The sequence below is a fragment of the Babylonia areolata genome, chromosome 30 (assembly GCF_041734735.1).
Source record: "Babylonia areolata isolate BAREFJ2019XMU chromosome 30, ASM4173473v1, whole genome shotgun sequence".
In the NCBI taxonomy this organism is placed as follows: Eukaryota; Metazoa; Mollusca; class Gastropoda; order Neogastropoda; family Buccinidae; genus Babylonia; species Babylonia areolata.
In genome coordinates, this window is record NC_134905.1 from 18908074 (window position 1) to 18920565 (window position 12492).

Genomic DNA, 12492 nt, shown 5'->3' on the forward strand with positions numbered 1-12492 from the left:
TGACACCTCCATGAGCTACTGATACTGATACTGATACTTATAATTCATCAGTGTATGGCTGTTCTTACCCATGCTGTTTAGGTAGCCATTCTCCGTGTTTAAGGTGAGAGGTTGCTGGGTATGTTGGAGTTTGTGGGACCCACTGAACACTGACATGGACAGGAGCCCTTGACTGCTGCTGACCAAGGGATCATGTCAGGATAGTCACTGGCTGACAGTGATCAATAAGGGATCATGTCAGGATAGTCACTGGCTGACAGTGATCAATAAGGGATCATGTCAGGATAGTCACTGGCTGACAGTGATCAATAAGGGATCATGTCAGGATAGTCGCTGGCTGACAGTGATCAATAAGGGATCATGTCAGGATAGTCACTGGCTGACAGTGCTGACCAAGGGATCATGTCAGGATAGTCGCTGGCTGACAGTCTGTAGGCTGCCTCCTCTGGGGATTTTGCGTTACTGTTGTTGGTGGGCAAACTCCACTGAACCGCAAGAAAACAGTGCACAATGAGGGGGCGTCCTAGCGTTTCAGATGCGAGTCACTCTGGTTTCACGTCACCAGCGTTCAGCAGTGTAGGGGTTAAACCTAACAGTGTCTGTTCCTCAGCAGGTGAACGGAGGTACGGCACTCACAGGGTTAAACCGAACACTGTTTGTTCCTCAGCAGGTGAATGCACACACAAAGATGAGTTGAAGGCATAAGCACACGTGCATGCACGCACACACACACACACACAATGACAGTTCTTTCACTCTATCTTAAAATATGCTGTTATCTCACCCAAATGGTTTTTTTAAATTTTTTTTAGTTTTACATGATAACTGATGGGTGTGTCGTGAGCAGGGAAGGGTGGGTGTGTCAGTAAACTCATTCGTTTTTCATTTTGTTATCTGCTGCTGGCAGGCATTTTGTGTGAGCCAAAAGAGAAATTATTTCTGTTTTGGTTGAAGCAAACAATAAAGCATTTTGAACTGAATTGAAGCAGGCCTTGATACCCCCCCTCCCCCCGTCACCCCCCCCCCCAACACACACACCTATCACACTTTGAAAAAACCAGGGCCCAGGGCCCTCCGACAGAAACTGGAACGCTCCAAGCTTTCAGTCGTTGCGCCCTTTGAAGAAGAAGAAGAAGAAGTCAGGGAAGGGAGTGAATCAATTTGATACAGTGCTCCAGTCGTCGAAGAGAGTTGTCTCTCCCCATCACCGCCATCATCTCTGCCACTGGGGGGCCCTCCTGAGGAGAAAAACAACACGTCGCTCAACACAAACTGCCGATATTCGTAATAATCAATCATAGTAAAATGCTTTATATAATAAAAACTTCTTCTTCTCTTCTTCGGTTCGTGGGCTGCAACTCCCACGTTCACTTGTATGTACACGAGTGGGCTTTTACGTGTATGACCGTTTTTACCATGCCATGTAGGCAGCCATACTCCGTTTTTGGGGGTGTGCATGCTGGGTTTGTTCTCGTTTCCATAACCCACCGAACGCTGACATGGATTACAGGATCTTTAACATGCGTATTTGATCTTGTGCTTGCCGTATACACACGAAAGGGGGTTCAGGCACTGAGCAGGTCAGCACACATGTTTACCCACCAGGCGCCATTACTGAGACACCCAGCCACAACATCAGCCAAACAATGTCAAAACTAGCATAAAAAACATACACACACATACATTCACATTCACACGGTTTTCATGACAAATAAATATGATTCTGATTCTGATTCACACACAAAATAAATTAATTCACAGAATTATAACAATAACCCAACAAGAAAAGATCAACCTTCAGCACACCGACGTTGTATATTCCGGATGTAAGGACACATTTTTCACACCCTGTTTTTAACACACCCTTCCTCAAATTTCATGAACTTGCATTGTACCTTCTTCCCAGCACACACACACACACACAAAACAAACAAACAAAAAAAACAACGACGACACTTGAACACTGACATAATATGACAGATATCAGTACCACATATGGAGTGATGGCCTAGAGGTAACGCATCTGCCTAGGAAGCGAGAGAATCTGAGCGCGTCGGTTCGAATCATGGCTTGGCCGTCGATAATTTTCTCCCCCTCCACTAGACCTTGAGTGGTAGTCTGGACGCTAGTCATTCGGATGAGACGATAAACCGAGGTCCCGTGTGCAGCATGCACTTAGCGCACGTAAAAGAACCCACGGCAACAAAAGGGTTGTTCCTTGCAAAATTCTGCAGAAAAATCCATTTTGATAGGAAAAACAAATCAAAATGCACGCAGGAAAAAATACGAAAAAAAAATGGGTGGCACTGTGGTGTAACGACGCGCTCTCCCTGGGGAGAGCAGCCCGAATTTCACACAGAGAAATCTGTTGTGATAAAAAGAAATACAAATACAAAATACACGCACGCACTCACCTTCAAGCCGCTGAGCACCTGTCTCATCAGGGGCATGAACTCCTTCACCTTCCGGCCGGACGCCCCTGCCTGCGACTTGAGCACCCTCCCCACCCCCTCCTTGGTGAAGCCTCCTCCTCCTTCCCCCTCCCCCTCCACCTCCTGCAGTCCCCGCAGACAGCCCCTGACCAGGTGCTCGAGGTCGGAGTTCTGTCCACACAGCTCTCGCACCTGCGCCTCCCCCGGCATCTCCCACAGGAAGGTGAAGGTCGGCTGGAGCAGGTCGGTCAGCTTGGTGATTCTGTCCTGTAAAGGGGAGGTCAGTCATGGTCATTCTGTCCTGTAAAGGGGAGGTCAGTCATGGTCATTCTGTCCTGTAAAGGGGAGGTCAGTCATGGTCATTCTGTCCTGTAAAGGGGAGGTCATTCATGGTCATTCTGTCCTGTAAAAGGGGAGGTCAGTCATGGTCACTCTGTCCTGTAAAAGGGGAGGTCATTCATGGTCATTCTGTCCTGTAAAGGGGAGGTCAGTCATGGTCATTCTGTCCTGTAAAAGGGGAGGTCAGTCATGGTCATTCTGTCCTGTAAAGGGGAGGTCAGTCATGGTCATTCTGTCCTGTAAAGGGGAGGTCATTCTGTCCTGTAAAGGGGAGGTCAGTCATGGTCATTCTGTCCTGTAAAAGGGGAGGTCAGTCATGGTCACTCTGTCCTGTAAAGGGGAGGTCAGTCATGGTCATTCTGTCCTGTAAAGGGGAGGTCAGTCATGGTCATTCTGTCCTGTAAAGGGGAGGTCAGTCATGGTCATTCTGTCCTGTAAAAGGGGAGGTCAGTCATGGTCATTCTGTCCTGTAAAGGGGAGGTCAGTCATGGTCATTCTGTCCTGTAAAGGGGAGGTCAACTATGGTCATTCTGTCCTGTAAAGGGGAGGTCAGTCATGGTCATTCTGTCCTGTAAACGGGAGGTCAGTCATGGTCATTCTGTCCTGTAAAGGGGAGGTCAGTCATGGTCATTCTGTCCTGTAAACGGGAGGTCAGTCATGGTCACTCTGTCCTGTAAAGGGGAGGTCAGTCATGGTCATTCTGTCCTGTAAAAGGGGAGGTCAGTCATGGTCATTCTGTCCTGTACAGGGGAGGTCAGTCATGCTCATTCTGTCCTGTAAAGGGGAGGTCAGTCATGGTCATTCTGTCCTGTAAACGGGAGGTCAGTCATGGTCACTCTGTCCTGTAAAGGGGAGGTCAGTCATGGTCATTCTGTCCTGTAAAAGGGGAGGTCAGTCATGGTCATTCTGTCCTGTACAGGGGAGGTCAGTCATGGTCATTCTGTCCTGTAAAAGGGGAGGTCAGTCATGGTCATTCTGTCCTATAAAAGGGGAGGTCAGTCATGGTCACTGTCCTATAAAAGGGGAGGTCAGTCATGGTCATTCTGTCCTGTAAAGGGGAGGTCAGTCATGGTCATTCTGTCCTGTAAAAGGGGAGGTCAGTCATGGTCATTCTGTCCTGTAAAGGGGAGGTCAGTCATGGTCATTCTGTCCTGTAAAGGGGAGGTCAACTATGGTCATTCTGTCCTGTAAAAGGGAGGTCAGTCATGGTCATTCTGTCCTGTAAAGGGGAGGTCAGTCATGGTCATTCTTTTCCTGTAAAGGGGAGGTCAGTCATGGTCATTCTGTCCTGTAAAGGGGAGGTCAGTCATGGTCATTCTGTCCTGTAAAAGGGGAGGTCATTCATGGTCATTCTGTCCTGTAAAAGGGGAGGTAAGTCATGGTCATTCTGTCCTGTAAAAGGGGAGGTCAGTCATGGTCATTCTGTCCTGTAAAGGGGAGGTCAGTCATGGTCACTCTGTCCTGTAAAAGGGGAGGTCAGTCATGGTCATTCTGTCCTGTAAAGGGGAGGTCAGTCATGGTCACTCTGTCCTGTAAAGGGGAGGTCATTCTGTCCTGTAAAGGGGGAGGTCAGTCATGGTCACTCTGTCCTGTAAAGGGGAGGTCAGTCATGGTCGTTCTGTCCTGTAAAGGGGAGGTCAGTCATGGTCACTCTGTCCTGTAAAGGGGAGGTCAGTCATGGTCACTCTGTCCTGTAAAGGGGAGGTCACTCATGGTGATTCTGTCCTGTAAAAGGGGAGGTCAGTCATGGTCATTCTGTCCTGTAAAGGGGAGGTCAGTCATGGTCATTCTGTCCTGTAAAAGGGGAGGTCATTCATGGTCATTCTGTCCTGTAAAAGGGGAGGTTAGTCATGGTCATTCTGTCCTGTAAAGGGGAGGTCAGTCATGGTCATTCTGTCCTGTAAAGGGGAGGTCAGTCATGGTCATTCTGTCCTGTAAAGGGGAGGTCAGTCATGGTCATTCTGTCCTGTAAAGGGGAGGTCATTCATGGTCTTTCTGTCCTGTAAAGGGGAGGTCAGTCATGGTGATTCTGTCCTGTAAAGGGGAGGTCATTCATGGTCATTCTTTTCCTGTAAAGGGGAGGTCAGTCATGGTCACTCTGTCCTGTAAAGGGGAGGTCAGTCATGGTCACTCTGTCCTGTAAAGGGGAGGTCATTCATGATAATTCTGTCCTGTAAAGGGGAGGTCAGCCATGGTCATTCTGTCCTGTAAAGGGGAGGTCATTCATGATAATTCTGTCCTGTAAAAGGGGAGGTCAGTCATGGTCATTCTGTCCTGTAAAGGGGAGGTCAACTATGGTCATTCTGTCCTGTAAAAGGGGAGGTCAGTCATGGTCATTCTGTCCTGTAAAAGGGGAGGTCATTCATGATAATTCTGTCCTGTAAAGGGGAGGTCAGTCATTCTGTCCTGTAAAGGGGAGGTCAGTCATGGTCATTCTGTCCTGTAAAGGGGAGGTCAGTCATGGTCATTCTGTCCTGTAAAGGGGAGGTCATTCATGGTCATTCTGTCCTGTAAAGGGGAGGTCAGTCATGGTCATTCTGTCCTGTAAAAGGGGAGGTCAGTCATGGTCACTCTGTCCTGTAAAGGGGAGGTCATTCATGGTCATTCTGTCCTGTAAAGGGGAGGTCAGTCATGGTCACTCTGTCCTGTAAAGGGGAGGTCAGTCATGGTCATTCTGTCCTGTAAAGGGGAGGTCAGTCATGGTCATTCTGTCCTGTAAAGGGGAGGTCAGTCATGGTCACTCTGTCCTGTAATTCTGTATAACACGCTGAGAACCTGACTGACTTTGTTATACATGCTGACAGACTGTCTGACACACTGCGAAGACAATGACAGACAGACAAACAAACACACTGACAGACAAGCAAACACACTGACAGAAAAGTAAACAGACAGACAAACACACTGACAGACAAGTCAACAGACAAACAAACACACAGACAAACAAACACACTGACAGACAATTACAAGCACACTAACAGACAAGCAAACACAATGACAAACAAACACGACAGACAAACAAACACACTGACAGACAAACAAACACGCTGACCTCTCCCACAGCCCAGCGAAGAACGTGCAGCAGGTAGTCACCACCCAGAGCCTCCACCTGACGCTGCACCTCACGGGACCTGTTCCCACACATCCACACACAGGATCACTCATTCTGTCTATCTATCTGTCTGTCTGTCTATCTATCTATCTATCTTCATGGGACCTGTTCCCACACATCCACACACAGGATCAAACTCATTCCATCTATCTGTCTCTCTATCTATCTATCTATCTTCATGGGACCTGTTCCCACACATCCACACACAGGACTGAACTCCTTCTGCCACCCTGGGGCCTTATCTGTCTGTCTGTCTGTCCACCTATCTATCTGTCTGTCTGTCTATCTGTCTGTCCATCTCTCTGTCTAGTCGAGTGATGGCCTAGAGGTAACACGTCCGCCTAGGAAGCGAGAGAATCTGAGCGCGCTGGCTCGAATCAAGGCTCAGCCGCCGATATTTTCTCCCCCTCCACTAGACCTTGAGTGATGGTCTGGACGCTAGTCATTCGGATGAGACGATAAACCGAGGTCCCGTGTGCAGCATGCACATAGCGCACGTAAAAGAACCCACGGCAACAAAAGGGTTGTCCCTGACAAAATTCTGTAGAAAAATCCACTGTGATAGGAAAAACAAGTAGTGTAGCGACGCGTTCTCCCTGGGGAGAGCAGCCCGAATTTCACATGGAGGAATCTGTTGTGATAAAAAGAAATACAAATACAAATAGAAAATCTTTATATCTTCATGGGACCTGTTCCCACACATCCGCACACAGAACTGAACCTTCTGCCCCCCTGGGGCTTATCTGTCTGTCTGTCTGTCTATCTGTCTGTCTATCTATCTATCTATCTATCCATCTATCTTCATGGGACCTGTTCCCACACATCCACACACAGGATCAAACTCATTCTATCTATCTATCTATCTATTTATCTATCCATCTATCTTCATGGGACCTGTTCCCACACATCCGCACACAGAACTGAACCTTCTGCCCCCCTGGGGCCTTATCTGTCTGTCTGTCTGTCTATCTATCTATCTGTCTGTCTGTCTATCTGTCTGTCCATCTCTCTGTCTAGTCGAGTGATGGCCTAGAGGTAACACGTCCGCCTAGGAAGCGAGAGAATCTGAGCGTGCTGGCTCGAATCAAGGCTCAGCCGCCGATATTTTCTCCCCCTCCACTAGACCTTGAGTGATGGTCTGGAAGCTAGTCATTCGGATGAGACGATAAACCGAGGTCCCGTGTGCAGCATGCACTTAGCGCACGTAAAAGAACCCACGGCAACAAAAGGGTTGTCCCTGACAAAATTCTGTAGAAAAATCCACTGTGATAGGAAAAACAAGTAGTGTAGCGATGCGTTCTCCCTGGGGAGAGCAGCCCAAATTTCACATGGAGGAATCTGTTGTGATAAAAAGAAATACAAATACAAATAGAAAATCTTTCTATCTTAATGGGACCTGTTCCCACACATCTGCACACAGAACTGAACCTTCTGCCACCCTGGGGCCTTATCTGTCTGTCTGTCTATCCATCTATCTTCATGGGACCTGTTCCCACACATCCACACACAGGATTGAACTCATTCTGCCCCGAGTCCCTATCTGTCTGTCTAGCTAGCTAGCTAGCTATCTGTCTGTCTATTTATATGTCTGCCTATCTATCTATCTATCTATCTATCTTCATGGGACCTGTTCCCACACAGGCACACAGGATCAAACTCATTCTATCGATCTATCTATCTTCATGGGACCTGTTCCCACACACCCACACACAGGATCAAACTCATTCTATCTATCTATCTATCTATCCATCTATCTATCCATCTATCTTCATGGGACCTGTTCCCAAACATCTGCACACAGGATCAAACTCATTCTATCTATCTATCTATCTTCATGGGACCTGTTCCCACACACCCACACACAGGATCAAAACTCATTCTATCTATCTATCTATCTATCCATCTATCTATCCATCTATCTTCATGGGACCTGTTCCCACACATCTGCACACAGGATCAAACTCATTCTATCCATCTATCTATCTTCATGGGACCTGTTCCCACACACCCACACACAGGATCAAAACTCATTCTATCTATCTATCTATCTATCCATCTATCTATCCATCTATCTTCATGGGACCTGTTCCCACACATCTGCACACAGGATCAAACTCATTCTATCCATCATCTATCTTCATGGGACCTGTTCCCACACACCCACACACAGGATCAAACTCATTCTATCTATCTATCTATCCATCTATCTATCCATCTATCTTCATGGGACCTGTTCCCACACATCTGCACACAGGATCAAACTCATTCTATCCATCTATCTATCTTCATGGGACCTGTTCCCACACACCCACACACAGGATTAAACTCATTCTATCTATCCATCTATCTTCATGGGACCTGTTCCCAAACATCTGCACACAGGATCAAACTCATTCTATCCATCTATCTATCTTCATGGGACCTGTTCCCACACACCCACACACAGGATCAAACTCATTCTATCTATCCATCTATCTTCATGGGACCTGTTCCCAAACATCTGCACACAGGATCAAACTCATTCTATCCATCTATCTATCTTCATGGGACCTGTTCCCACACACCCACACACAGGATCAAACTCATTCTATCTATCCATCTATCTTCATGGGACCTGTTCCCAAACATCTGCACACAGGATCAAACTCATTCTATCTATCCATCTATCTTCATGGGACCTGTTCCCACACATCTGCACACAGGATCAAACTCATTCTATCCATCTATCTATCTTCATGGGACCTGTTCCCACACACCCACACACAGGATCAAACTCATTCTATCTATCCATCTATCTTCATGGGACCTGTTCCCAAACATCTGCACACAGGATCAAACTCATTCTATCCATCTATCTATCTTCATAGTCAAGGAGGGAAAGAGTATGGGGAAAAAATCACATTTACAACAATCTGGCTAAAAGAATAACTTCCAAACTTTAAAAAAAAAGAAGGATAAATCATTTTAACAGCCCAGTTGGACTATCCAACAAAGATTTGAAACAGTGCAACATTAGCAGTGATAAGTCCAAGATATATACACGAATCTTGGAAAAAGACAACAACAAAAAAGTTATAACAGCAACCCAACTGGACTATTTAACAATGATTTAAAGAAACTGAACAATAGAAGTGATGAGTCCAATATTTCTTGCATCGGAAAAGATGCTAGCACATTAGAAATTGGGACTTGATTTTTGAAAACAAGCTTGATTGGAAATACATTTTTCTCAATACAAAAAAAAAATCCATGAAATAAGGTTGAAATGGTTCCAGATGAAAATTAATTATCATATTCTTGTGACAAATTCGGTTTTGATGAAGATGGGAATACTCCCACATAATATGTGTAATTTTTGTAAGGAAGAAAGAGATACAATTCTGCATTATTTATGGGAATGTAACCATGTACAACATTTTTGGAAGGAGTTTGTGAGATATCTAAAAGAAAAGTGTTTACATTGTGATAGACTTAACCTGAACAACACACTGTTGCTTTTTGGACATAACAAAATGAAAACTGATGAATGTTTCTCATATATCTTATTGATAGCTATATTCTATGTACACAAATATAGAATCAACAAAGTAAAACCAACATTACAAATGTTCAAAAAAGACCTCAAACAGGCATATGAAGTAGACAAGTATGCCTTTAACATAACTATGGAATATAACAAGTTTGTGGAAAAATGGGCACTTTATAACTAATTGATACAAGATTAAGCTTTTCAATGCTACCTTGGAACTTTGACATTGAACATATATTGTTTTGCTGTTATAGATTTGTCAGTACTTAGAACTTAATTATAGGCTTACCCTATACTTTCTAATGCACAAAACATATAAATTCTGTATCTGTAAACCTTTGTCTGAATAAAAAATGTTGAAAAAAAAAAAGAAAAGATGCTAGTACAGGTATACGACACTTTAACATGTCAAATTTGCCAAAAAAAAATATATTCCAGATTGCTTTTTGTGTTGGCTCTAAGTCAGTCATAAATGCTATCAAATCTTTACACTCCAAAGTTAGATCTGAAATTATTATTACTGAAATTAAACATCTAATTCATTTACCGGTACTCTCACTGACGGGGTACTAGTACTACATTTATCTGGATTCCTTCACATTGTGGCCTTCTTTATAATGAGAAGGTTGATCTCTTGGCGAAAAAAAAGGAGCAAAGGAATCAGCTGAGTCAACATATTTATCTCTTCCAGTTTCATTGCAGGAATGTTATAGTATAGCAGAACAAATCCAGCGATCATACATTCAGTCAGAAGAAAGGAAAATGGGCCGTTCCAACTTATATGAAGAAATAAGTAATATTTATGGAATTGTTGGTAAAACATGAACAACACATTTACAGTAAAAGGCAGATTGCATCATTGATCTGCAGATGGAAACTGAACTGTTTCAAGACAAAATACATAAAAAAGTGTTTCCTGTATATGTGGTAATCCTATAACAAGTGATCATTTATTTACTTGCGACATGTTAAAATGTCATATACCTGTGTGTGTGTGTGTGTATGTGTATGTATGTGTGTGCGTGTGTTACCTTGTGTGCATGCATGTGTGTATACGCGCACATGCATGCATGTATGTATTGCATTACTCTTTTTTTTTTTTTTTTTTTTTTGTCACAACAGACTTCACTGTGTGAAATTTAGGTGGCTCTCCCCAGGGAGAGCACGTTGTTAAATTTTTTTGGTTTTTTTTGTTTTTATCGCAACAGATTTCTCCGTGTGAAATTCGGGCTGCTCTCTCCCCATCGTCGCTTACACTACAGCACCACCCTTTTTTTTTTGGGGGGGGGGGGGGGGGGGGGGTATTTTTTTCCTGTGTGCAGTTTTATTTGTTTTTTTTCCTATCGAAGTGGATTTTTCAACAAAATTTTGCCAGGGACAAGCCTTTTGTTGCCATGGGTTCTTTTACATGCGCTAAGTGCGTGCTGCAAACAGGACCTCGGTTTATCGTCTCATCCGAATGACTAGCCTCCAGACCCACTACTCAAAGTCTAGTGGAGGAGGGGGGGAGAAAACACTGGCGACTGTGCTGGGATTCGAACCAGCACGCTCAGATTCTCTCGCTTCCTAGGCGAACACGTTACATCTAGGCCATCACTCTACACTCCATGTGTGTGTGTGTGTGTGTGTGTGTATAAACGTGTGTGATATACTGAAATACACATGAATGTAACAACAACAACAAGTGGAGTGATGGCCTAGAGGTAACGTGTTCGCCTAGGAAGCGAGAGAATCTGAGCGCACTGGTTCAAATCCCGGCACTTGTCCGAATCACGGCTCAGCCGCCGATATTAAATTTTCTCCCCCTCCCGTCTGGACGCTAGTCATTCGAATGAGACGATAAACCGCGGTCCCGTGTCCAGCATGCATTTAGTGCATGTAAAAGAACCCACGACAACAAAACGGGTTGTTCCTGGCAATATTCTGTAGAAAAATCCACTTCGATAGGAAAAAAATAACTAAAATTGCGTGCAGGAAAAAATACAAAAAAAAAAAAAAGAAAGGGTGGCGCTGTAGTACACGTGCTCTCCCTGTGGGAACAGAGCAGCCCAAATTTCACACAGATGTGATAAAAAAAGAAATACAAATAATAATAATGGTATTTATATAGCGCTGAATCTTGTGCAGAGACAAATCAAAAAGCGCTTTCGCACCAGTCATTCACACGCATGCATAACTCTAAAACTGTAGAAACTAAAGACAAGGAAGAGGCAGGCAAGGGAGGCTATTTTGGGAAGAGGTGGGTTTTAAGGCCAGACTTGAAAGAGCTAAGTGTGGAGACTTGACAAAGTGAAAGAGGAAGTTCATTCCAATTGCAGGGTCCAGAGACAGAGAAAGAACGGCGGTCAACAGTTGAGTGTTTGAATCTGGGTATGTGTAAACAGAGTGGATCCGAAGCCAATCGTGGTGAGCGAGATGGAGTGTAGAGATGAAGGCAGCCGCAGAGATAGGAAGGGGCAGATTTATGAATACATTTATAACATAGAGTGCTGATCTTGTACTTCATTCGGTGTGAGACAGGGAGCCAGTGGAGATGTTGCAAAAGAGGAGATCTTTTCTTTCTGAGGACGAGTCGGGCAGTTGAGTTTTGTATGCGCTGAAGGGACTGAATGGATGAAGCAGGCAAACCAGACAATAGAGAGTTACAGTAGTCAAGGCGAGAGAGAATGAGAGAAACGACCAGTCTAGATGTTGCGTCAGTGGACAGATATTTCCGGACGGCACTGATGCGCCGCAGTTGACAGTAGCAGGACTGACATGTCTGACTGATAAAGTTTGGCACAGACAGTGTATTGTCAAGGACAATACTGAGGTTCCTGACTGACCTGGAAAGAGGGGATGGATGTACCGCCAAGTTTGATTGTGTCAATTGTGATGGAAGACAGTTTTTGTTTAGTTCCTAGTTTTGTTTAGTTGCTTCAGTTTTGTCCGCGTTCAATTGTAACTTACTACCAGTCACCCAGTTTTGTGAATACATCTACAGCATAGACGGGTGCAATAGCCGAGTGGTTAAAGCGTTGGACTGTCAATCTGAGGGTCCCGGGTTCGAATCACGGTGACGGCGCCTGGTGGGTAAAGGG

At 44.8% G+C, this 12492-nt stretch overlaps 1 protein-coding gene across 1 annotated transcript in view; it reads right to left on the reverse strand.

Annotated features, from left to right (window-relative positions):
* Positions 1-1039: 1039 nt before the first annotated feature.
* The window catches only part of LOC143275476 (nondiscriminating glutamyl-tRNA synthetase EARS2, mitochondrial-like), a 34585-nt gene continuing 23132 nt past the window's right edge, over positions 1040-12492 (reverse strand). The window contains exons 12-14 of the mRNA XM_076579625.1: positions 5824-5902; positions 2415-2699; positions 1040-1238 (exon numbers count right to left, since the gene is read on the reverse strand). Coding sequence (XP_076435740.1) covers positions 1140-1238; positions 2415-2699; positions 5824-5902 — 463 coding nt within the window. The 3' untranslated portion in view covers positions 1040-1139. The remainder of the gene's footprint in view (positions 1239-2414; positions 2700-5823; positions 5903-12492) is intronic.